The sequence below is a fragment of the Drosophila simulans genome, chromosome X (assembly GCF_016746395.2).
Source record: "Drosophila simulans strain w501 chromosome X, Prin_Dsim_3.1, whole genome shotgun sequence".
NCBI classification, from domain to species: Eukaryota; Metazoa; Arthropoda; class Insecta; order Diptera; family Drosophilidae; genus Drosophila; species Drosophila simulans.
The window spans coordinates 2268098-2295447 of record NC_052525.2 but is presented as its reverse complement, the minus strand read 5'-3'; the positions used below and the strand labels follow the sequence as shown (position 1 = coordinate 2295447).

The window sequence follows — 27350 nt, the reverse complement described above, 5'->3', positions numbered from 1 at the left end:
GGACTGGCCGTCTAAAATGGGGGCTATAAACGGGCAGCAGATGCCACCTCATCCCATCCCATCTTCGGGGGGCAGCAATCGGCTGTTGATCGGGTTGAGATTTAAAGGGCCAATTAAAAGTCGAAGCTAATCATTCAAGTTAATAATTTATGTGCCCGCAAATCGATTGGCGGCCGTCTGTATCGTGATGTCGATAGCTTAGACCTGATTTTGGTAGCATTATTATGTGTAACACACACCAAACAAGCGCAAACTTGCCGGGAAACATGGCCAACTCCAAAGTCGTGGCACGTGACTATGCAGCTTCACAAGGCAGCCCAGCCCAGTTTGGCCAAAAACCACACGGAGCAACCCAGTTTCCACCCCGTGGCCACCCAGACATCCGAAAAAAACCAGACACAGCGCAGACAACACTTAAAACTCAAAACAACAATGAAACCCAAACAATCCGGCGAAATTTGTCATTGAAGTTGGTTCAACTTTGATTTTAAGCAAGTGCCGCTCAGTACGTATTTTGTATGTAAATGGAAGTTGATGAAGTTGCCATCAAAATGTACATTTTCAGTGTGTGAAAATATGATATATCTGAATATGAATATGAATATTTGAATTATGGTGTGCGCTGGCAATTTAAAATGAAAGTACTCCCATACTTCCATATGCTTCCACCTTTTTTCCCACCTATAAATGCTATCTGCCATTCCTATGTCTTTCCATTATCTTTTTAGTTTATCGAAGCATTTCGATAAGAGGATAGAAGGTGCTCGGGCCATGCACATTTGGCCCACATACCATTTATCACACTGCGAAAAATCACGACCAAGTCAGACTCTTCGCGCCACTAAAGTTCCACTACAATCGGTTTTCAGTTAGGCTTTTGAAAAGTAATACACTGAATTTGAAATAAAAAAACAGCAAAAGTTAGTGTTAACTAACGTGGGAAGAGCTGAGCAAAATAAAAGTTTTCCTGTTGCAAGGAAAAGCATGATTTCGTGGCCAGATATGATATTCTTTCTTGAGGGGATCAGGGGCGTGGGTCCCTCGAAATGGGGCGGTGGCCTGGTAATAAGGGGCGGGGCTGTATTGTGTGCGTGTGGCACATGTTGAACATGCGGGGCAAGTGCTTTTTATCAGCACAGGCAACAAGAAATATGACGTAGCACGCGTTTTTCCTGACACTTCCACTCAACAGAAGAATTGATGGTGGGGGGAGTAAGACATAAGAGTTTGGGTGGAGGCAGACCGAAAATAGAGCCAGCATCGATTACCGAAAAGAAATGAAGAGGAATTGACACTTGAAATCAATGCTCAATTAAAAAGTCGACCGAAATAGATCGGAAGTGGGTAAAAAAACAGGGGGGAGGTACTGAGTTGCTTTTAAAAAGGGTTTGTAAAAGTAAAAACAAAATATGGAAAGGGCTCCGGTAAGCTGAAAGTCTCAAGCTTTATAATACGTTCACGCTGAGATCTAAGTGCTGAAAACAATTTTTTTAAGCTTAAAAAACTTAGATAAAATAATTACTAGTGATAAAATAACATTTTCCAAGTCCACATGTATGTTAGGGTAACAGTACTGTTATGTTTTGTAACTGTGGTGAAACCTTAGCCGAGACACAATTCCTCTCAAACTTTAGCAGTCACTTTCATTGCTTAGCACGGACAACAACCCGACGAGAAAGTTTCTTTGCAATATCTGGAAAATAATTAAGGAAAGCTGCAGGCTGCATTTAAAAATAAGCTTGTGCAGTGATAATATTTAAATGTTTTATTTATGTAATTGGATTTGTTATATATGCAGTTATTTCCTTGCCTTCTTATTCTCTACTAATATGATTTAATCTCGTATCTCCCATTTTAGCAAATCTCAAATCTTGACGATGACCAAGATTTTATGCTGGCGGATGATGTGTCGCTGCAGGGCATCAACGATTCCGAGTGGCAGCCCACGGGTGATGACATTGACGACGGCCTTCTGGACGACGTCGATGAGACACTGCAGCCCATGGAGACCAAGTCCGAGGAGGAGGACTTGCCCACTGGCAACTGGTTCAGCCAGAGTGTCCACCGCGTTCGCCGTTCCATAAACCGTCTATTTGGTGCCGATGACAATCAGGAGCGGGAACGACGACGACAGCGTGAGCGGTCGCAAAGGACTCGCGATGCGATTAACCGGCAAAAGGAACTGCGCCGCAAACAAAAGGAGAACCAGAACCACTTGAAGCAAATGCGAATTGAGCGACAGCTGGAGAAGCAACGCCTGGCCAAACGGGCCAATCATGTTGTCTTCAACCGCGCCACCGAACCCCGCAAGCGGGCATCGGACCTTTACGACGAGAACGAGGCATCCGGCTACCACGAGGAGGACACCACTCTCTGTAAGCATTGCAATGCATAGAGTTCAAACGCGATAATGAAAACTGTGTTTATCCTCTTCCGATTAGATCGTACCTACTTCGTCGTCAACGAACCTTATACCAACGAATACAGAGATCGGGAAAGCGAACAGTTCCAGAACCTGCAAAAATTCCTGGACAATGATCTGCGCAACTTCTTCCACAGCAACTACGAAGGCAACGATGACGAGGAGCAGGAAATTCGCAGCACCCTGGAGCGCGTTGAGTGAGTTCAATCTCATGTCCTCGAAGCTCGTTCGATTGCTAATGCTGATCAAATCGATTACCTTTCAGACCCACTAATGATAACTTCAAAGTTCGCGTGCAACTCAGAATAGAGCTGCCCAATTCGGTCAACGACTTCGGCAGCAAGTTGCAGAAGCAACTGAATGTCTATAATCGTATCGATCAATTGGGCGCCGCTACCGATGGCATCTTTTCCTTCACTGAATCTAATGGTAAGTGCCTATGATCCCTGGCTTTATTTTTCTGCGACTTTCTACGTAGCTTTGGTGTAAGACGCAGCTTTTAGCAAGCTTAACTTTCCAATTCCCGAGTAGCGGATGCAAACTGGTGAAGCCCACTTTGGGTGCAACAAGAATTATCTGGCAGATACATTGCATATTTCGATATTTATTTCGATTTTTTTCGGGGTATAACCGTACTGCTGAGCATAATTCTTATATTAGTTTGCATCCCACTTCCTTAATACAAATCACCATACCCAAATTCTTTCTCTACTCGAAAACCCTTGAAAATCAATCAATGTTCAAACCCAAAAGGGACAGAAGAACCACTTCAACATTTTAATGTGGGCTCTGCGGAACAACCTACGATTTACTTCAAAGGGCCAGCTACAGGACACGAAGATTTTGAAAGAAAGCCAACCACCGAAGCCCAAGGTTTGTGCACCCACCGACGGATACCGATAAACCGAAAGTTACGAGATTGCCCCATGTGTGATTAACCCGGCAAAGCTCGCAGCGCGAAAATAAATTTAATATTGCTAACACGAGTGTGGGTCTGCTCTGGTTTTTTGTTCAAAGTATTTCCTGGAATTAGTTTACATGCCTGAAGAACTCAAATTTTGGTTCTCATCTGCGATTATATGTGGAGAAAATTTGACAAAAATTTTAATCATTTCGTTAGTAAGAGTTGAGTTTAAAGTGACATCCGGAGTGGACCTCTATGTAATTGTGCTTTGGATGGTGCCCTTTTTGTGTTTGTGTGACCTTGTGACCTCTTGACCTCCGTGAACGTCCCTCATCATCAATAGTTGTGTCGCTTCATGCCATCCGCTCCATCCGCTCTATTTCCATTTCTGTGATCTCTGTCCGAAATCCTGTATTTATGTCTTGGGAAACACCCACCCAGAACTTGAATGTCCCATAGCTAATCCACTTTGTGACCTCACAGATATCGAGGATGAGCCAATCGATGTTACGTTGACACCGGAAGAGGTTGAGGGCTCTGGTAGCGATGACTCCAGCTGTCGTGGAGACGCCACCTACACCTGTATGCGGAGCGGAAAAATCATTTGCGATGAAATGCGATGCGATAGAGAGATCCAATGTCCCGATGGCGAGGACGAAGAGTTCTGCACCTATCCAAATGGTAAATGTCGCGGGGCTTAATAACAGATCATAACGAAAGATCTTCGACTCATCATCGATCGTTTGGCATTGTCCGATCCCCACATCTCCATACTAAAAACAATTCCAAAGGGGGCTCATCAAATAGTTTAATGTTTCTTCTAAATCTTTACGACTTTAAGTCAATAGAGCTGCAAAGCAGTGGATACATTTCTTCTAAATATATTGGAAAACTCTTGGTTGAGGGATACCTGATTTTGTGTATATTTTCGAGGATCTGCATAATTAAGATATGTAGATTCAAGTCGTTCACGCCTTGCAGCTCTATATATGACAACTTTTCACTCAAGAACTTAGTATTCGTTCATTTACATTTGATTTGGCTTCTTATATTGCTTTCATTCAATTTTGATTTTATTTCGCATCTCATTTTAATTTCTTGTCGCGCCTCAGTTTGTACTGAAGATCAGTTCAAGTGCGACGATAAGTGTCTGGAGCTCAGAAGACGTTGCGACGGAACAATCGATTGTCTGGATCAGACCGACGAGGCTGGCTGCATTAATGAGCAGCCTGATGCGGAGCCTGAACCTGAACCAGAGCCTGAACCTGAACCAGAGCCCGAACCCGAACCTGAACCTGAACCAGAACCTGAACCCCAAGTCCCGGAAGCCAATGGTAAGTTCTATTGATTATTTTGCGTCATTTTGTTTGATTATTTTCTTGTATGTGATATTATTTTGTAACTTTGGATTCGATCTGAAAGCGGTCAGATTCCACAGTTTCTTTTTTTTTTTTTTTTTGATAGTTTGCTGCGGGGACATGGGAACTCTTTGATTTGGGATCTCTGTTCGTTCGCATTCGCCTAATTTGGGTGATCGCATGATCTCATTGCCTCAATGTCTGCGTTCGGCGCTCGTTCAGTAGAACTATGCTCTTTGTAATGGCCATTAAATTCCGCATATTAATTGGCCCGATAATCAAATATTTCCACCGAGTGCCACTCATGCCGGCCAGTTCATTTCGTTCTTTGTAATATCTTTCGTATTTTATTTATGGACTTTTGCTCATTGTTGTGTTCTTTCAACTTGAATAAAGTTCCTTTTCGCGGGCAGGCAATTGGGTTAAATATTTGATTTTCTAATGGATTTCCAATGCATTGGAATTTTTTGGTCGCCATTCGGCGGCACGTAATCGAATACGCGCTCCAATCCGGTTAATGTACATTTCTGGGATTTGGGCCAAAAAAAAATGTTGATAATTTAGTATAATGCGAAACTATTCCTGCACTTCAATGGACCTTTTCTCAGTTCTGAGTTGTGCATATGAGTTAGTCAACTCAGCGATAAGTTAAGCATTCTATGTTGAACTTCTAGAAACCTCGCTGCTACTTGAAATTCTGACCCTGAACACTTTGTATCCGCTTACCAACACCATTCCGCCTCCTTGGCCCTCCAAGCAACCTCATGCTGTGCACATTGCAGCGAAAACCGAAAAACATAAATGTAAATAGCAGCGGAGACAAAAAGGCGAAACAAGCGTTCTACCAAAAAGTGAAATTACAAACCAACTTCTAACCTCCCAACCCAACCCAACGAGCCAGTACGAACCGCAATTGTAGCAAGCCAAAAAACCAGATTACAATATCCATGAAATATGCCACAAAAGTCGGGAGAAAAAATATGTTATATAGATGGTGATTTGAGGTCTGACAGGCAGTGTGTGTCCGTAGAGAGTGTGTGTGTTGTGTGTGTGCGTGTGTATGTTTTTTATGTTCTTTATATATTTCCATTTTGGGTGGGAGCTGCACTGTGTTGTCGACAGCTAACAGCAAAAACAATTTGCAACAGATTAAAATTACCCCTAAGCGTATTATAAACTTAAATAATCCTCTCGCACTGCAAGAACAACAAGAACCACCCCCAAGTCCAGAGAACCGAGTCCTGACTCCTTATAGCCAGCGAGCAGATTCCCAGCTCGCTTTTACTACTTTTGGGGGCGTGTTAAGTGCTGTCAACGAGATTAAATGCAATGTCGGAGGTCGCCACCCACCAAAAAACCAAACACCAAATGGCACACACGCACCAAAAAAAAAAAAAGAAAAAGAGCCCCGAAAAAAGTTGTGTCCTTGGAAATTTAATGAATTTCCAACACTCCACTTCGGGGCATTCGAAGGGGAAGAGCAGCTGGGGAAAATGGGAGATACGCTGGAATTAGTTGGGATAGTGTTTAGATGGAATCAAGAAATTTATCAAAACGAATTGAATGATTTTACTAATACGACACATAGATAAACATGTGATAAATGCTCGATTCCCACTGCTTGACCTTAAATTGACCTTAAATTGGGCTCATTTGGGTTAATGAAGGCAATATTCGTGGATTTCAATGCAGAAATAACATATGTACGTATATTTCCACACTCTTCGCATCTGAGTGATGTTCTTGTTTGCCATTACACTCGTTGTCGCTGTTCTGAAATCCGAGACTTTCGTGGATTTTGGGTTGGTTTCGAAAGTGCGTCAATGGAAGCTGTGCACAGCTTGCACTTGAAGCTCGAATTGTGTTTGGTGTGCCTCCGCTTTTATGATTGTGCAACGTACATACATACATATGTACATAGTTGGGAAATGTAATTACCGCCCTTCGTCCTCGGCTCCCTAGAAAATTTTGTAATTTGGTATTCAAAGTTGAATTTATGAAGCACATATTTTTTGTGCGCTTTTGCGGCTGCATTGGCTTTTTTGTTGATTAAATTTGGCAAAGACAACTTGCACTTTTCCCGCTTGTTTTTTTATTATTTTTTTTTATTTTGCGCGCGAGTCAATTAGCGGCTTCAGTTGCCTGAACTGTGTTAAATGGCTGCAGATTTCAATGTGCTCACCCAGCAACCAGCAACTAGCAAGCACACACGTATGTAGCCAGCTAGTAGCTAGTAGCGAGCACAAAAATCAGTGCAAAACAATGCACAATGCTCAAATGGACAAGGAAAGTGGGCAACATCTAGGTGGCCACACATATGCAAATTGAATTTGCCAGCCAACGCTTTTCTTTTCTCGCCGAGCGCCAAAAAGGGCGAAAATTAAGCCAAGAAAGAAGTACACAAGCCAGCAAATAGCAAAAACAAAGGGGGCAGACAAAATATAGAATGGTAAGTATGGGCGAAAAGAAAGCGCACACACAGATACCCTACAAAATAATTTGAATTGCGTACATCTTATGTTTGCTATCAAATACGCTGCTTAGTTAGTAAAATGTGTATGTTTTGTATGCTTTTAATATAATAATAAATAATAATAAATAATTTGGGGAGCAAGGGCTACTGTAGTTTGCAACTACCCTTCGAATCAAAGACCTGCTGAAAATCTGCTGAAATCATAAAAAAGCATAACAGCAAACAATGCCACTCCCCCTGCTACGACCCCGCCCCCCGGAGAGTTGTGCATGTCTGATGAGCTTTGCCCGAATGTGTGCCCTTGGTGGCGTTTACACGTCCGCTGCTTGCAACAACTTGTATTCCTTTTCTGTTATTTTCGAAAATCTACTTACTAATTTACTCTACTACTATCCAAAAATTCCACGTGCAAACATATTTATTTGAGTTATGCCATCGAAACATTTTGTTCGAGTTCACGGCATGCGCATAAACGTTGATTGTGTTGCAAGGGAAAAGTGAAAAGCTTGTTGCGCCGATGTTGCTTCCTTTGACACTGCTTCCTGGCGTCTATGCATAACGTAGAGCGTCCGCAATAAAAGTAACTAATACTTAGTGAACCAAATGTGTGAAAATTGGCTCCAAATGTATAAAATTCGATTTAATTTAAACCTTTGGCGCAAGCGCAGCATTTTCAAGATTTGCCCGACAGCAGCAACATGTTGCGGCCAGAAGCAGGCGAACCTTCGGCAGCATGTTGCTTTCACCTGGTTGGCTGCTTGGCAAATGCTCGGGTTCCGTTCCGTTCGGGTTTTATACGTGTGGTGCGCCCGGTGTCGTCATCTTCGGCCTTCGGCTTTTGTATTCGTGTTCGCTGTTTTGCCATCAACATTTAAGGCCGCAGCAATGTTGCCAATAGAGCAGATTTTCCCACAGAATTAGTTATTTATTCGAAAGGCAACCGAATAAGAAGTAAAGTGTATAACGGACTTTGTAACATATCTAAATGTTAGAAAAATAATTAATGCAATTTAATACATAATTGAGTTATGTACTTGTACTCTTCAGCTAAATAGTATTCAATATTATTCAATATCATCTTTCCAAACATCCCTTGGCCATCATCTACCGAGAGTTGTTGTCATTTTCATTGAGATGCTTGGCAACACGGGCAACATTGTCGGCGCAGCTCGGCAACATTCCGCTACGCCTGCTCAACGAACGCTTGCGAGGCTTTTGCATTTTCAGTTCAGTTCAACGTGAAGCGTTTGCGTGTGCGTTACGTTGGCGCGACTTTGGCTCCAGCTTAACAGTATCAACAAAAAACATCCTTTCCTCTCGATTCGATTTGATTCTTCAAGAAGTCGGCCCAGTCGTTGTTCGAGAAACGTGTAATACCCATTTTTTTTTTGTAACTATTTTTTTTATCAATTGTGTTGAAACAAAAACAGCCTTTGGTGTGCGAAATCCTCTGAAAATTCTGTTCGGTGCGTGTGATCTCAGCTCAGTGCGAAACTATAACTTTCCCGTGAATATTCATTGATTAGCAGATCCTTTTCATTTTTTTTTTTAAAGCTGATAGTTGAGCTTTTGAGGGGAGTATTACCCTTTCGAGTAGTAGTGATTAAAGGCTTTTGTTAATAGCATCTTGCAAATGGCCCTTAAAAACCAAAGTACTTACCCAATTCATAGTTCTTGTTTTCATTATATCCTTTAGTTTTCTTTTGCCTCGAAAATGATCTGCCTAAATTCAGCTGCATACTCCAAATATATGCCTGAAAGGCAGCAGACCATCAAACAAGATCGGTGGAAATCGAGCCAAATACTTAATACTCATTTAGACCAAACAATGTTTGCTCAGCTCACTCATTGTGAATGAACGAAACCAAATATTTGCCATCGGTTATTAATTTAGCGAGCTCTGACATCTTGTGGTTATTGTGTGTTATTGTTGCTCTTGCGGTTGCATTTGAGGTGGCTGCTATTAATGCTATTAATGTCATTAATGTTGTGATTGTGATGCGATGCGATGCGCTGCGATTGCACATTACCGTCGCCTGTTGCCAGGTCGTAAATCTCAATCAAAGAAGTTCGGAGCAGCCGAGTAGAGATTGGGCAAATAAATCTCGTTCGGTGGATACAAAAAACAAACAGGCGAGGGAAAAATGTTAAATACTTCTGACACTGATTGCTCGCCCCCGAAACTCAGCGACTTCGATTAGCCATGCCCCAAAATAGCTGGGAAAATCGAAGGAATGCGGCAATGCGCAGGGTGCTGACAAATTTTCCGCCTCGGGCTGACAAAAATAAGCGTCCAAATATGGACGAAGCCAGGCTATTTTCGGAGTGCGCTCCGGTTTTTTTCGGATTTTCAAATCTGAATTCTTCGGTTGGGCTCTTCAGCCCTGCTCACTTCCATTGCCCGTCTGTCTGTCTGTCAGCCTGTCTGTTTGTCCGTCTGTCAAATGCAATTTGCTTCGCTCGGCAGAATGATAATGCTAATTCCAATGTTATAATGCCAGGATCGGCGCGGATCGTCTTGCTTTGGCTTATGGGAAAACAAGTGAGCAAAGTTTCTGCAAAGTGCGCACTTATTCCCTTGGCAATTTGACCAATATTTGTTGTTAGAGCGAAGCATTTGTTGTTTCTGAAAAACTTGACTTTTAAGAAGGATTTTGGACATTCAGAGAATTTAATTGCGAGCCTGGTATTCTACGCTCTTGCGATATGTGTGAATCGAAATGTTATAAGGAGATTCGAATAACATTATTAATAGAGATCTTTGCTAGAATTTCCCACCAATTCTATGCAATCATGTTGAAGGTTGGTCCTTCCTCAAAGACATCGCCTCCAATTCAAAGGATGAGCATTTTGATTTAAGCCTGCTTTCTGCAATGAATGCACTCACTTAAACGGACATTAGATAAAGAAAGCACTATATGCATCATTAATTTTAATGACTGTTAATATGAAGGCGATGCGGGAGTTTGGCTAAAAACTTGGACGCAATTTGAGTTTCTAATGACTCCAAAAACTCATCATTAACATCTCGCGGCTCCTGGTTGCCTGGTTCTCCCTGGAAGCATCGCCTGGTGGACGCACGAACTCGTTGATTTTGGGATGAATGCATCTTGGGTGAATGGAATCTGCCGGAGCATCTCATTAACGAAAAGCCTTTATTGTGTATGTTGGCGGCGGTGCAATTCGCCAATTTATTATGCGTAACATGTTGGCTTGGGTAACTCGAAACTTGGCCAAAACGCTGCCGGCTGGAGGCGGCTGAAGACCACTTACCGTTTGGACAAACTAAAAGCATTCCTTTAATGCTCGGTTAATTGAAACATACTCTCCGGGCCGCTGGCGAACAACTTTTTGCGATATAATAATTGAAAAATGCAGGCATCTTGCCAAAACCGCATAAACAACAAAGCTTTTAGGCGCGTATCTCACAGATACGTTTAGCTGCCCCTCATAAAAAAAAAAAAATAAAAAAAAAATAAGAAGCAAAGAAACCGTAACTGAAACGAAACGAAACCTTTCACAATCGCCACTCGACTTTGCACTCAGATGTCATATGCCCGCCGGTTTGCTCTATATAATCGCCCACAAATACATATGGCACACACGATAAAACAACTCAAGTTCAAGTTCATTAGGGAAAGAGCAACAAAAGGGGAGACCAGCAATTTGTTGTAATTTACTCGCGAAATTTTCATTTTTGCGAAAATTTGCACAGCGGGCGGCAAAGAAAGCGCTGATTCTTCGGGAAGTGGAAGATTATATGGTGGCTAGATGGGGATTAATTGGTCACGTTTTGGTTATGTTTGCTAGGTATTAATTCACCATCTGTATGCAGTGAGTCAATTTCAGATCGAAATCGATATGTGCATTGGAAGTGAGCATAATGGGGATTACGTAATGCAAGGGAAATCGTGATCGAAACAAGTGTTTGTGATGATGAATAAAGAAAAGAGATATTCTAGGATATTACACCTTAAAATCATGGAAATATTCAAACATTATCTTTTGACTATTTGTCATACTGATGAATATTTCCAGCTAGCGGATAAAAGGTTTATTATTATAATAATTTCTGCCTCAATTTTCATTTAACACCCCTGGCAGGGTCGCAAACAACAGAAAAAGAAATGGGATTCCCCTTTTATGCATGGGAATATATATAAATACATGCATATCTGAGATTCGCGCTCAGTTATGAAGGCCAGACAATTGAATGCTGATGAAGCCTGCTCCTGGCGGGGGGCCCTTCATCCTTGAATGGGGATTCTCTGGCGTTGCGTTATTTAAAATTAAGCAAACACTTAATGGCACTACGTTCGCATTTGCTCTTTTTCACTTGCACCGCGAGAATTGATTTTGAAGTGCAGAGCAATACTAAAAAATACTTTTTATTATTACTATAATTTTTTACACTATTAAATATTAACTTTGCAACTTATAAGAGAGTTGTAATTTCAACAAGTGACCTACTTATAGAGCAAACATGAGTGAAAACCATTGTTTTCAGTGTAGTTGGTCCAGCACTTCTCGACTTTCGGCTGCATAGACAAAGGCGGAAATCCGGAGTGGACTTCGCAAGTGGGTGGCCCTGGGCGTGGGCGTGGCCGTGGGCGTGTGTGGGTTTGCATTGGGTGGGTGGCAGTGTGTGGGTCACCAGTAGTAGTGGGTGGGTTGTTTTGGGTCCTTCATTGCTTTCATTTGTAACGGAAATGTTTGTTAAAGTATCCTTCTTTTTGTTGTTGTTAATGCGTTCAGTTTGCCAGCGGAAGTGTCGCCGCTCGCCGGGTGCGGTCACGCCGCCCCACGCCCCTTCTGACCCCTGACCCCTGATCCCAGACCCCACGCTGTGATTTTTATGCGCCAAAACAGAAACAGAAATTTTCGCACATTCCCAAAGAGCTGCTCGAGAATAAAAGAAGTCAAAGCCGAAATTGCCAAGATTGAGCTTGAAAAAAAAAAAAACAAACCCAACGCCATTCGTCGTGCCCTTTTCTTTATAGTTTTTCCCTAGCTCGCGCTTCCGCATCCACATCCGCATCTCGCATCCGCGATGGGACGGCGCCTGAGGGCAGCTTTTTGGCTGCTGGCGGTCCTGATCGTCATCGAAAAGCCCCAAAAAAGCGTGGCTCGCGGCACGTACCTCAGCTACGGTGGTAAGTTCACAAGACACTACGAGGGCATTACGATTAGCAAAATAAAAAAAAATAAAAAAAAAATAAAAAAAAAATAAAAAATAAATATAAAAAAAAGGTTAAGAACATGCAAATTTATAATAATAAATAATTCGTGTTTAAAGCCACGTGTCTTCGTTTTTGAAGTAGAAACAATCAAACGACCCTCGTTGTGTGGGTGTGGCATGGGGCACATGTGGGCAGTGGGCAGGGGCAGGGATATATGGATATATATGGATATGCCCTGGCACTCGATGGCAATTCATTTCAATCGGCCCCATCCCCATTTAATTGCCCCTCAAGTGACAACAATTGCCGGCTTGATATCGAATTGAGGAATTGAGGAATGCAGCTGCAAGTTGGCGATGATGCAGAGATTGGAAGTGCCAGTTCATTCGGATGAGTTGGGTTGATTTGAGTTGAGTCGAGTTGCACTGCATTGCGTTGCATTGCGCAAATCTAGGCTAATTGTTTGTCGCTGTTGTAATAATGATGCCAGCGACCAATTAATTTGCACAAACATCTTAATTTAGGAAGCCGCCGCAAAGAGAGCACACTCGACAACTGGCAACACTTGATAAGCTGGCGAGCTGCTCAGCACTGCCCGGTTCTAAGAATAGAATAATTATCTTGATAAGCCGCGATGAGCAGCTGACAAAGAATTTAGGCGCCGGAGCAGAGTGCCACAACTGAAGGGCCAAATGCCAGGATAATGGGGCTACTCCTAACGAGATCGCAGCACAAGTGACTCACACAGGTAGTTCTCCGCTTCCGTCGATGACCTAATGTACTTCGTGTGCAGAATTCTTGCAAAGTTTCTATGGTTTTGAGGCTAGGATTACTCAGTGCATTATTCATGCGACAAGAATAGCAAAGTGAATTATTACTATCAAGAGTATATATTTCTTCACATCCGTTCACTGCATTTCAAATTAAACAGTGCCTAGCCAGGCTGACTAATTGCCAAAATAGCCTGAATAGTAGCAGAGTAGAAACTTCTGGTGTGGTAACCAGAGTAGTTGCCTTTCATTGGCATTGTCTGGCCTTTTATTGCCTTGGAATGGGTACCCTTTGTATGATCGCTAACTGTTTTCTAGGCCTTTGGTCACGGTCAGTGGGAGAAAGATTCGAGATTCGAGATTTGAGATTTAAGGGGCTTGTGGCTTGAGGCACAAACAGAATGGTCATCGGATACTCCAGGAACCGTCAGTCGTCAGAGAGAAATTAAAAACGGTTAACTGCATCTAAACGGCAACTGCGGCCATTACAACAATGTCATCCTTGACTTCATTAACCGTAACACGATCGCATTGAAGTTAAAACCTCAGCGGGAGCCAACCAACAAACAAACAAACAAACAAACAAACAAACAAACAAATAAACAAGTAAGCAGGCATCAAACCAGTAAACCAGTATAACAGCTAACAAACAAACGAAGCCAAGCCCTCGAGATAAAGCGAAACTATTATTTTGCACTACTGAATTGCACTCTGAAGTCATCGTCTGACTCAGGACCAGATAAAGATTCAGATTTAGATGCAGATGCAGTTGCAGCCAAAGATACAGATACAGATACTGATTCTTATCTCGTTCGCGCACACGCAACTATGAAAAGCAGGAAAAGGGTCCAATCTCTTAGTCATTTGCTAAATATTTGAATTTAGAACAGCGATAAGTAGAACGAGACTTTACAGGGTATGTGTATATTGCAAACATTGTGTGCAGAGTATTCAGCCGTCGCTGTTCGCTTCGTTATCCGTGTCCTGAAATCAACTTTTCAATTCGGGACTCTTATTTACTCCGCTGCTTGCAATTGCTGGAAGAATGAATTGAAAGATGTTTATTTTTAGTACAATGTGCCACACACACTGGCTGCTGTTTAACACACACACACACACACACCCCTGCCCCTCTGGCCACACGGCCTTCCATCTTGCAACCATTTGTAGCAAGTTTTCTTTTCTGGTCGCCGGCTTAGAGCGCAGCGCGCTTCCTGAAAGCCCGAGAAAATGAAATGAGATCTGCAGAGGCTCTTGAATAAATAAATGGGTATGGATGGGGGGTGGGGGGAGGTGGTGCATGTGTGTGTGTGTGTGCACAACTGAAGAATGGGAAGGCGTCGAGCTGAATGCTCATGCGCTGATGTAAGCGCCTTCTGCGAGAACAATTAGAAAACGCTTCGGAGTGCATTTCCCATTTGCAGTGCCAGCGCCACACTGTTTGTTCTGTTTAATTCTATTTTATTTTTTCAGGGTTAACTTAACGCTTGTTTACCGCTTGGCCAGAATTGTTTGCTTTCGCCTTGCCTTTGGATTAAAGTTGCTCATGCTTGCCGAGATTTTCCTCCTTTGTACTCGTACGAGTGTGTGTTTGTGTTTGTTTGTTTGTGTGCGTGTGTGAGTGTGTGGAAAACCCTTCACTGATTCTTTGCTGACTTGTATGTAATTTGATGCTTATGCCATTAACAAAAATGTCAAAACGTCTAAATGCCATTGGGCATATGACTATATACAGAAGCTTTTCACAGTTTTCCACCAGCCACCCGCCAGCGTTTTCCAGGCACGTAATTTGCTTGTTGAAGGCGCGTGCGAAATGTCAAGAGAACCTAGAGAAAAGTCGCCTTGCAGATTATACGAAAAGAAAAGTTTTTCGCAATGAGATTTGATATTTGCGCCTGGACCGGGAGTAAAAACCGAACTGAAAACTCGAGACGAAATCGAAATGGGATCTGGATTGTGGGGGAAAATGGGAAATGGCCAGACATTGTTGCGTATGCGGAAAAGAGGGAAATCTGTTTAGCTGATTAAATACGTGACTTAATTCCCGGTATCTTAAAGATACTCGACTTATACAAATTTATGCAGTGGCAATGCAATTAGAATTAACATTTGATTGGCCCGATTGACGGACGGGTGACGATTGCAACTCAACTTGGCCTCGCTCGCCATTCAGATACAGAATATCCGAAGATTCGATGCGATTCGATTCAATTAGATACATTACCTTCTCCATGTGCACTGCGAAAATGTAGCTAACCAGTAACCTAATATCCAATTATGCAAAATTCATGGGACGGCAAGTGCAGTATTGAATTCAAACTAGGATCCTGCATATGCATTTCCTTGAATAGCAGTTGGGGAGAACTTGTGCCAGCTTAAATTGTTGAATGTATGTAAACTAACTAGATCATAGTTTAGGAATACTAGTACGCCATCTTGATTGGATTGTCTGCATTAGTACTAGAAGATTTCCCACTTCTTTTCTCAGTGTAGCGCACCTAGTGCATGCTATTAATTGCCACTGCATTCGTACAGCTCGTAACTAAGACAGCTGAAGTGTTTGGCACGTGCACTGCACAAATGTAGCTTATTTATTAATTTGTGTTCCCAGCATCGCTTGTCAGAGTTTTAGACAGTGTTTTTTTTTTTCCATTTCTGTTTATTTATGTAGTTTATTTGTCCAACTCTAATGCAAATGGCAGAAATGCTGACAGACTTGCATGACAACTGGAACAACGTGTACGGCGAACGGCGAACAGCGAACAACGAACGACCGACAACGGGACAGCAAAAGTGAATTTACGAGCGCACTGCAGATGCGGTCAGATACCGCATAATGCATCTAGCAGATACATTCAGCGATTTCCCAGCGATAGGCCCTCAGATTCATCTATCGAAAAGGGAAACTGCGGCGGCATTTGAATTGCGAAAAGGAAATCAATTTGCAAAACGAAAGCGGAAAGCGCCGCGGAGAAACCGAGGGGAAAACGGCCGGATTCGGATATGGAACTGGTGCCCATCCAGTTAGGTTATGGCCTTAGGAAGTATTGGAGAAATAAATGCGGCCCCATTATTTTCGCGCATATTTTTGGCATGAGAGAGATAATGATAATGGCAGGCCTTGGCAAATGTAATCCCATAATAATCCATTTAAATTCCTTTGACTCAATCCTCGCGCTTCTTAAACGCACAACATCATACTCGTACACACATAGATGAATAATTCATGAGTGCGATCACACCTGCCTAATGAGCTCAGCTCAATTCGAGGCAATCTGTGGGGTATTAAGCTCGTCGATAATGCACTTCAATTGTGGCTGCACCCACTTGAGTCGAACATGCAGAACTTGTGGCGGAGCGAATGGCGCCACGAGGTGGATTTTACTGGGTTACTTGGGCATGAGCGTCTGCGTTTGTGTTTTTATTTTTTTTTTATATTTTATCAGCAAGGCAAAAATCTGAGAAACAACAAAACTCTGGCCTACACTCGTTATCGAAATGAAGTAAAGAATTTTAATCGAGCATCCAAAACGATAAGCGATGTCGGCGCAACGCCAGCGAAAATAGCAAAATTAGATATATTGAGTGGATGAGCGGAGGGGGGAGGAGGGGAAGGAGGAGGGAGGCAGTGTAGATCACACACTCACGATTGCTGCTACACTGAAAAAAAATATAGTTCACTCTGCCAGACGCATTTATGAAGCATAATTCATTCATATAATTTCACTTTTGATAGTATTTTTAAAGAAAAAAAGAAATACAACCAACAACTATATAGTCATTTTTTTTTTTGAGTGTAAGAATGCAGGCACGAGAACATGCATAAATGCATTTGAACGATTTGTAATTGCTATTACAGGCAGCTTGACATCATCGGCCGACAGCTGATGCTGCGGAAAGACGATGATGATATTCAGAAAGAGATCGCGAACAGTGCAGAAAGAGACAGAAACTCACAAAGCGACGCCGCACCGAAGAAGCCTGAGTGAATAGCGTTCAAAAATGTTGCACCATTAATATTCCGCTGGGGAATCCACAAGGGGAGTATAATATACAGATCGCATCCGATGCATTCTTCTATGGGCAAAGCTCCCCGCATGCAAGTCGGGAATTGGAAGTGCATTCCAATCGAATGATTGCCAAGGAATATGAATATGCCACGAGCTAATTTCATTAGTTATTCATTGAATGAATCATTAGAAAATCGAAGAGCGACAGGGTTAGTAGATTAAATCGGAAAATGACCAAAGCGAAAATCGTACATATATGCCTTTGAATCAAAATTATATACTTAACTAGATGTAACCAGATGTTTTCAAGTTTTCGCTGATATCTCTGGAAATGTTACTTTAAGGGCGACCCCATCATTTTGGGAACATATTTTCCATCTATCTGGGTTAATATCCGCATCTCTAACTTCGTGACTCCCCCTCCATTTGCGTCATTTGTTGTTCCTCGGTCATCGATCAGTTGCACACTCTGAATTTGCATATCCATTCCGAATGTTGGACTGCATTTGGCAATGAACTTCATGATTCAGCCGGTTGTTTGGTGATTTGAGGGGAAGGGAAACGTTGAGGGGGGGGAGTCGTAGCCGAAACTGGAACTGGAACTGAAACTGAAACTGAAGCGTGTCCTGGCACAATCATAGAAATTGTTTCCGCTGGCCGCGGCCAACAAATATTTGGCCACAAAATGGTTATTATGGTTATGTCTGGCCGCCCGCAATGATTAATGACAATCGCTGGATTGAACGTGTCTCTCCAATTTCCCTACTTATAGCCTGCTCCTTTCCACCATCTATATATGCATATGTATACATCTGAACACCCATGTCCGTATGTCCGCATGTCCGCGTGTCCGTATGTCCGCGTGTCCGTATCCGTGCGGGTATATGTACATCTGTATATGTACGTTTTTGACGTCTCTCTGGCCGATAGCATTTAATTGCTCAGCGATATATCAGAAGATAGCGAGCACTCGCGTCCCCTCTCAAGACTTGAAAATTAAATAAATAAATTGTATAAAATATTTACATATGCGCTGGCTGCTGATGCATATATATACATATTTGCATTGCATTTCATGCCGCTGCCCCACGAATGCAGTCCAAAGTCAACTCATAAACCAAAAACAAAAAGACAGTGAGGGAGGCCAGCCAAATCACGCATACGACATGTTGTGCAAACAAATGGATAGCCAGCGACCATATGCTCTGATTTGATATTTTCCAGACAGTTGCGGTGCAAATTATGGCAAATAGAAGGGGTTTCCGGGTGCTCGAATTTTAAGTGGGCTTGTTGTGGGTGCAAATAAATATTTTATCGCAAATTTAATTCATAATTGGCGTAGTAAGCGCAAATGTGAAAGATTTTCATGTTGAAATTGCCATTGATTGGCATTTTTTTAAGCCACCCTAAGAGTTCGATGTTAAGGTCTGCTTTATGTTTTTTTTTAATATGCTTAATAGTTTTAAAGTAACCGTATTTGTGTGCCTGTTTGACCAGTTTGCCAGCCGAAACGCCGTTAATTGCTGGCCGCTGACTTTTGTTGGTTTTGTTGCAAGCGACGTTGTGTGGCTCATGTTGCGGCTTTGCCCGTTTGACTTTTCGCCCTTTCTCCCGTTTTGGCCGCCGCAAAAGTATTTAAAAACTTGCAAACAAAACGCAAAGAAATGGGTAGAAAAAAATTGACGATTCGTTTTTGGGCTTGTCTCCCACTCTCAGGTTGGGTTTCTTTGCCATCCCGATGCTCCTGCTCCTGCTCGTGCTCCTTGGAAAACTCCTGCTTGGGAAAACTCCTACTACGGTTTTCGGTTTCCGTTTGCTGTTCGCCGCCTTCCGTTTCCCTTTGTCGCTGGTGCCTGGCACGCGCTGACACTTTTACTTTGTCCACGGACCTCGAAGGGCGGCAACCAGCAACTGGCAACCGGCAACTTGCAACCGGGAGCCACGAGCATGCCACCGACGACCGTGCGGAAACAACTCAGTTCACATTGATCAAGTTCTAGCCTGATGTCATCTGGAATCCAGTTTGACATAATCCTTCAGTCGCCGACCATATAATCCAGTCATATTTTGCTTGAAATCAGTGGATTCGCATTATCAGTTATATTTTCTTTTTTCTGGTATCATGATTTTATCAAACATATTCCATACTTTTTAGTTTTAAACGCCAGATATATATAATATTTTTTTAAATCTTACACATAAAAATGAATAGTGAAAAATCTCCTTTTTAGCGAAACAAAAATTTGTTTACCAATTTTTTTTTTTTTTTGTATGGGTTCTATATAGAGCTGCGGCTGCAACTGTGGCCGCAAATGATAAATTTATTTAATTTGCCATAAATTGGCCGAGTAACTAAGACGACGCACGCAATGACAACGCAACCCCTGAACTCTGAACCCTTAACCCTCCACCCTCCACCGCCAAACACCCCTTGCCGCACCCCTTTCCCCGAGGATTATGTCTTACAGCAAAAGTTTATGCAAAACAAGCCACAAAAATTAACGTTTGTCACATTGCGCATGGAATGCGACAAATCAGTGGCTAAACTTTAACCCGCAGACAGGTCCTTTTTTTTCGAGCGAGGAACGAGGAGGGGGCGTGGCAGGCACACATGCCAACGTCAAACAATCGCATCGATTTACCAGGGCATTTCACAAAAACAAAAAGAAAACACGGAGGGAGTTTGGGCCAACAAGTTGTTGCCGCCGCTGGTTTTCCGCTGGATTCTTGTTTTTGTTTTGAGCTTATTTATGCGACATTTTCATTGTGTGTTTACGGTTCCGAAATGAATAAGTGAAATGTGCAATAGATTGAAGAAGCGCCCGAGTGGCGTGGCAAGGGGAAAGTGGCAAGAGGCAAGTGGCAAGTGGGGAAGTGGGTTGGTGGTTGGGGGGTCACGAGGTGGGCGATGGCAAGGAGCCGCTGCTTGGGCCTGGGCAAACAGAGTCACATGCAAAGGCGCACTTAAAACTGCAGACGCCACATAATTGTCGCCCCCCACCCGCCCTCCTTCCTTTGGCAGCTGCTGCATGGAGAACCCCCTTTACGTGCCCCCTTTTTAGCCCCCCTTGTCTTTTCGATCGGGTGGAAATCGCACCTAAAGTGGACAGCCATTCGTTCCTTTTTTTGGTATTTACAATAGTAGCTTCGTTCGCATATTGCAATACTTCAATAGAGGAAAGTGTTTCTCGCAGTGCATCGCTGCACTGACAACTGTCACTGGTTTTTGACACGGATTCCCTATCCTTCGCGAGTTAAGCTAACTGCAACCAAAAGCTAAACACTCGGGGGCAACCTTTACGACCTCCGAAACCCCTGACCCCCTAACCCCCTAACCCCCAGTCCTCAGCCCCCCAGCTAATGACTCATTAAATAACGCGCTGCACCAAGGGGTTAAGGCTCGGCGGGGGAGGGATGAGGATGTGGATGTGGATGAGGAATGTGTGCATATTCATGAGCTTCGTGTTAAGCTGCCATTTTGACGTCGACTGTTGGCAGTGTTTACATAGCCGAAAAAGCCGAGCGAAGAACAGTGAGTGCACACACCAGTTTGAGTATATGAATATGAATATGAATCAAGCCATCAATCAGAGTGCGGTGTGTCCCTGTCTCTGTGTCATTCGAGTGCGTCGCCCTGCTGCCACTTGACATGCATTCTAGCCTAGCCCCTGCCGGCAGCAGGGGGTTAAGGGTTGCGGTTTGGGTTCGCGAAACTCTGCCGAAATAGCTGAATGAATACGATCATGAATGATGGGCTAGGCGGCATTTGAGTGCTTTGATTGACGGAGATTGATTTAACCGAGCTGCTTAGATCATAAATCCCAAATGAATCATTGGATCGCAAATCCTAAGTTCCGTTTATATTCGTAAAAAAACACAAACCATTTAAACTTTAGAGAAACAGTTTGGCTTACAACTCCTTGTTATTTACCAAGTCCTACAGTAGCCACAATCAAGATAGTTTAATTTCCAAAAAGGAAAACCATAATTAAACGAACCGACAATGTTGTCTGGGACATTTCCCATTCTCTGTCGCCCCTTCCCAACCAAATATTGGCCATTAATAATATGAGGCATCACGCATACGCCACATATGCCAGATTTGCATCAGGACATGGCCCACTCTTCCTGTTTAACCCCTTCCTTACCTGCTTGGCTAACTCCCGTCTAGCACATCGAAACGCCGAAGCCGAAGCGGAAACGGAAATCGATTAGTCATCCGCGTAAAATCGAAATGAATGTTTATCGCTGATAGTTTTTTTGGGGGTCCGTAATTAAGAGGTTTCTTCTGGGGCGGGGAGCTGGTGGCTGGTGGCTAAGGTTGCAAGGTTAAGGTAATAACACTTTTGCATGCCATACCAGACTCTTTACCAATTTTGTGTGGATGTTTAATCGCACTTTTTACCACTTGTGTCGCAGCTTTAAGGCAGACTCTAATGCTGTTTTCCGGCCCCCCTCCAAAGCACTTTGGCTGTTCATAAAAGCGAGTTAATGATTCGATGGAACGCTAAGCGCTAACGAGCAATAATCAAATCAAAAATACTTTTTACAAATTGCTGTTAAACAGCTTTTCCTCGCGCTAAATCTCATCTGAATTTTTATACAATTTTCGTGGCAGCAGAGTGAACAGTTTTTTTTTTTTTTTTTTTGCATAACCCCACATTACTGGTCTATCTTGGCCCCCACCGAAAACCCGAACACACACACCTCTTAACTTGTTTGTTTGCGGCTTTTGGCCTGTTGGCGCTCTTTTGAGTTTTCCATGCGCCCGCGCGTATCAATTATCGACTCGAATTTAGCCCTCCTTTTCCCAGCTCTTCCTTCCCAGCTTTTCCCACCGCATGCACGACCATTTTTTTCGTTCGAAGATACGCACAGCTGCGGCTGGATGAATAGCACTACTTTTACTATTTAGACTTCGACAATATATCGTTATCTAAAGGGCAAAATCAAAAGAATATTGACTATTAACTATTGCACTCCTTGCATGCAAATCAAAGTGCATGATTCACAAAATGCAGTGCTATTTTTTCTGCCGCATTTGTATGTGTGTTGCATACTTTCTGGCGGCGCTTTAAGTTCAAGTGCAAGCCAACTGGGAAAAGGCAAAAAAAATAAAGTCAGTCAGCCATCCCAACTGATCCCATTTCAAGGGAGCAAAGAAAAGAATGTAAAAGCTTTCCTTCGGTTGAGAAAATCTATTTGACACTCAGCGAGGAGGACGCAATGCAACTGTGGAGCCAAAGGAGCTGCAAAATAGTGCAATGCGGGAACGAGTGGCAGGTAGCAGTCATTAGGGACAAATTTATGGGCACGGGAATGCTGAAAGCAGTAATTGATATAACCAATATTTAAAGAAGTCGTCACTTTGCCACCAAACGAATTGGCATAGATTCCCTTCTGTCATTTTGTGGATTAAAACTAAACCTATGTATCTTAGAATGGATTGAAATTCCAAAAAAATAACACCTATTAAATTGTTCAAATAACAAAAAAAGAGAACAAAAGTGAAAGGAGTAAATCCCCAGCTGGACCATAAACCCATTCCCTTCGAAATTTCACCTTTATCAAGAAAATGCACGAAAGAAAAACTTGTTTTCCGACTGCGGATTATAATTTGTAGCTTGTGTGGGGCCGTCAAAAGGATTAGGATCACACGTCTGGCCAAATAATTGGAGCCCAACAACCTTTGGCAGCCGAAAATCCTTTGTGTGCCCTTCTGCTTTCGCCCACTATTTGAATCTTTAATGTCAATAAGCGGCAGTTGGCAAATAAAAACAAACAGAGGCCAAGGAACATCAGCGAAAAATCATATTTGCCTCCGTTTGCAAATTGACTTGAGGTGCAGGTGCCTTTCCTCACTTTTTTTCGCCTGTCTGTCCGTCTGTCTGTCTGTCTGTCGGTCTGTCCGCAATGAAATTGTCAAATTGTTGGCCGGAATTTTGCTCGCCTTCGTGTTGAAAATTGCCGAATGGAAAACTTTGGCGATTTGTGTGCGGCCCAAAAGTTGCTTAAGTTTTTGCCACTGCAGTTCCACATTAACTGCCACATTCGCGATGACAAATTGTTGACTTGCGGGGCCAATAACCCCAGTGCCTGCAAAACTAAGTCGCAGTTTAAATTTTGTTTATAAATATAAGCAATTATTTCGGCGGTTTGTAATGATCGCTGTACACACCTAAGCTATGCTAAGAATTTTCTTAAATTAAGTCTTTGTATTTCAGCTAAATGGCTAAACATTGTGGAGCACAAAGTGAAATCATCGCTTATTGTTTGCTTCTGAATTGGCTTTTACTTTAAGCTCCTCTGATTACGACACCCACACTCCCTTAAATGTTCACTTAACTTTTCTTTGCTTTTAATTAGCCGCTGCTCGCGGCTCTTCTGCCTTTTGCCCCAGCTCCCTTTGTTATCTATACCCCTCTACGCGAATTTTCCGGCTGCTTGTAATCAAATCCGCGTTGTGTCACTTTGAATGGGGCTGGAAAAAAAATTGTCCAAAAATATTTGTGAAATTGCTTAAGAGTCTTGTGCTGCTGCTCCTCCTGTATGAAATATTAAGCGGAGTCCGGCGGAAAAAAGGGTTCAAAAGGCCAACAGACATGCACAGGAAACTGTGGCTAACGAGGGCGGGGATTCCAGTCCTGTCACACAACAAACACCTAACAAACTTTTGCTTTCAAGTTGATGACGGACGGGGGTGTCGGAGTTGGCGATGTAGAAGTATTTCCATCGGCCGGCGGAAGTCCTTGTTAAACTGCATCCGGTTGTCATCTAATTGCAGGCTGTCAAATCCATCTGACGTTCCAAATATAAAATTCCCCCATTTTTATGTATTTGCAGAGTGCCAGGCCAACGAGTTTAGATGCAATAATGGCGACTGCATCGATGCCAGAAAGCGATGCAACAACGTTTCGGATTGCAGCGAAGGCGAGGACGAGAACGAGGAGTGCCGTAAGTGATATATACATAGGTTCGGTTCATCTAGAATCCAGTAGAGAATACAGTGCTAATCAAGAAATGTAAGGGTGCACCCATAGTACACCACCTAACTTTTAGTTAACTATGCGATTTTAGTATCTAAGACGTAGAACAAACGGTTCCTATGATCACTCTTAACATGTGGATACCAAACGAGTTATCTAAAGCTTAAAGTATCTAAACACATTAAGTGAGAGTGATACACTCTCTCTTTTTATCTCTGCCTCGCTCTATGGATTAACTTCCGCTTTAATAACTAGAACCGTTTTGTAGTGGCTAAGCTTAAAGTATCTAAGACTTAGAATAAGTTGCCCGTCGAAGTCCGTCGGCTAGCCCACAGCTCTACTAACCCCATCTCTCTTTTCTCCTCTAACCCCGACGACATGCTAACCGCTACCACTAACCCAATCTACTAACAGCCGCCGCCTGCAGCGGAATGGAGTACCAATGTCGCGACGGCACGCGCTGTATCAGTGTGAGTCAGCAATGCGACGGTCACTCCGATTGCAGTGACGGCGACGACGAGGAGCATTGCGACGGAAGTGAGTTAACACCACCCCATCAGCCACCCCCCATCTACATAGTACATCCAACCACCCTCATATTTCGTGTTTATGATGTGTTGAAGAGAGGGCAACACCTCATACACAACACACCGTTTTTTCTTACCATCTCATCATTTCCTCATCACTTTCAATTTCCATTTGAATCTTCCTTTAATGCTGCCGCGGTACAGTTGTACCCAAGCTACGATACACCTGCCCCAAGGGCAAATTTACGTGCCGGGACTTGAGCTGCATATCGATTGTCCATCGCTGCGATGGTCGGGCCGATTGTCCGAACGATCGATCGGACGAGGAGGGCTGTCGTAGGTGTCCGGTTTTGGATAAATTATCCTCGATAAATATCGATGTCTCTTCCTTGCTCTTTTTTCCCGCTTCGCTTCTCTTATGGGAATGCAGCCTGTCTGTACGACAAGTGGCAGTGTGACGACGGCACCTGTATAGCCAAGGAACTACTCTGCAATGGCAACATCGATTGTCCCGAGGACATTTCCGATGAGCGCTACTGCGAGGGTGAGTAAAATACGGAGCTTTGTTGCTTATGTTTTTTAAGAATTCTCCGTGGAGAAGCGGTAAGTTTTTCCTTTTCCCTATCACTTCATTGCTAAATTGATCAAATCACATCACCCACTCCACCTCACCGAAACATTCACAAATACCGAACAAACACTAACAAATGCGTGCTATCGATAAATATCGATCTTCGTCGCCAGGTGGCTATGATAGCGAGGAATGTCGCTTTGATGAGTTCCATTGCGGGACTGGTGAGTGCATACCAATGCGTCAGGTGTGCGATAATATCTACGATTGCAACGATTATTCCGATGAGGTTAACTGCGGTAAGCGTTTCGTGTAATCGATAAATTTTACTGTTCTGCTTTGCTTTGATGCCTCTTCCTGGGTAACTAAAATCGATTACTGGTGTAATCGTGGTGTCTCTCTCGCTCTCTCTGTGTTTCTATCTCCGTCTTACCACCTTCTTGTCAGCTGTCATCTGTGTGCCCCTTCCGTTGAAATCGCTTTAATCGCTATCTGTGCGATAGTCACTTATCGAAGTGTGTGTGTCAACCAATATTTCTTTGATTTTGATTTTAACTCGAAATATTTTATTTTTCTTCTCCCCCTCCCACACGATAAAATTTGTATTGAAACCCCCTGGTTTTGGTTACCGAATGCCCAAAAATTAATCGATTAACTGCACGTCAACCCACTCTGGAAAAATACCCGCAAATGCGACGATCTACGAATTGGCTCAACGAATTTTTAAAAATTAAATGCATGTGCTATCAATACTCCCCCTAACCCAAAATCCGTGGTCTGCATGCGGTTGTCTCATGTGCCGTGAATCGTTAATCGTAAACCCTCAACCAAAATTAATAACCGGACGATAACAGTCGAAGACGAAGAGGAGGATAGGGTGGGCATACCCATTGGCCACCAGCCGCGGAGGCCAGCGTCCAAGCACGACGATTGGCTGCACGAAATGGACGCGAGCGAGTACCAGGTGTACCAGCCGAGTAATGTCTATGAGAAGGCCAATTCTCAAAATCCATGTGCAAGCAACCAATTCCGCTGCACCACCTCGAATGTTTGCATCCCGCTGCACTTGCGGTGCGATGGCTTCTATCACTGCAATGATATGAGCGACGAGAAGTCCTGCGAGCAGTATCAGCGTCACACCACGACTCGACGCCCCTTGACCGCGGCCACGCCCCCCTCCAGATTCACCACCCAGGGCCCGGGTCTTCTGGAGCGTCGCAATACCACCAGAGCCACCGAAGCATCGCGATGGCCATGGGCAACGAAAACGACAACAATCGCGACCACGACTTCTAACCCAATAACAACAGTTGGCGTAGCGAGTAGGTGTCCTTGAAAATCGGTGAAAAGTGTAGCATACTTAAGCGGGTAAAGGTTCGTTTGCAACAAAAAATGGTTAAAACAAAATACCCTGAGAGTAACAGGAATAGGCGATGAAAAGGTATTTTCGTTTTCCCAGCTTTTGTTGCAATAATACCGAGCATACATAAATGGATTAATAACTGGTATAGGATAATTGGTAACATTACCTTAAAAAATCTAAGTCACGTTGATGGTTTAGGAAGCGTTGGGTTAAGTAAAAGAGCATGCCACGTTTGGAACATAGAAACCTACTTTAGCTATAACCATCCCTGCCCCAGCGCACACACACACACACAATTACAATTTAGTTAGTTAAGCATTTAGTTTATAAACTCGTTTAATTGATATGCCTCATACAGCTCATGCCTGTACATAAACATGCACCGCTCACGCTTCCTCTCTTTCTTTCCATTCTCGTTATGGCTTGTTTTATTATCATTGCGATTATACATATGCCCCGTTGTGTCACCCATCATCAACACCCCCAACAAAAAAAAAAAAAAATATAACGCCGCACGTATAGACAGCTCACCCCAGACATGCCTCGAAAACATCGAATTCGCGTGCCACAATCGCGATTGCATTTCGATTGAGAGCGTCTGCGATGGCATCCCCGACTGCGGACGCAATGAAGACGAGGACGACGCTCTGTGCAAGTGCAGCGGCGACAAGGTGAGCCCACCACCGCACTGACCACCCCACCCACACATATCCCGTGTAAAATATATACATACTTAGTGCTTGTTAGATGGAACGAAATGGAAAACAGTCGATGTGATCCAAAGGA

General features: G+C 43.2%; 1 protein-coding gene across 23 annotated transcripts in view; it reads left to right on the top strand.

Moving 5' to 3' along the window:
• The window catches only part of LOC6724963 (basement membrane-specific heparan sulfate proteoglycan core protein), an 80488-nt gene that overhangs the window by 25871 nt on the left and 27267 nt on the right, over positions 1–27350 (top strand). For 6 of the 23 annotated variants that reach the window (XM_016173059.2, XM_016173062.2, XM_016173060.2 and 3 more), the window contains exons 3-8: positions 1859–2375; positions 2442–2619; positions 2688–2851; positions 3810–4007; positions 4439–4660; positions 23961–24071. In XM_016173059.2, coding sequence (XP_016037869.1) covers positions 1859–2375; positions 2442–2619; positions 2688–2851; positions 3810–4007; positions 4439–4660; positions 23961–24071 — 1390 coding nt within the window. Of the gene's footprint in view, positions 1–1858; positions 2376–2441; positions 2620–2687; positions 2852–3175; positions 3296–3809; positions 4008–4438; positions 4661–8379; positions 8528–12102; positions 12311–23960; positions 24072–24517; positions 24641–24834; positions 24967–25060; positions 25175–25374; positions 25501–26055; positions 26524–27086; positions 27236–27350 lie in introns of those variants that run through there. The other 17 variants (XM_016173050.2, XM_039296555.2, XM_039296558.2 and 14 more) reach the window with 12 other exon arrangements.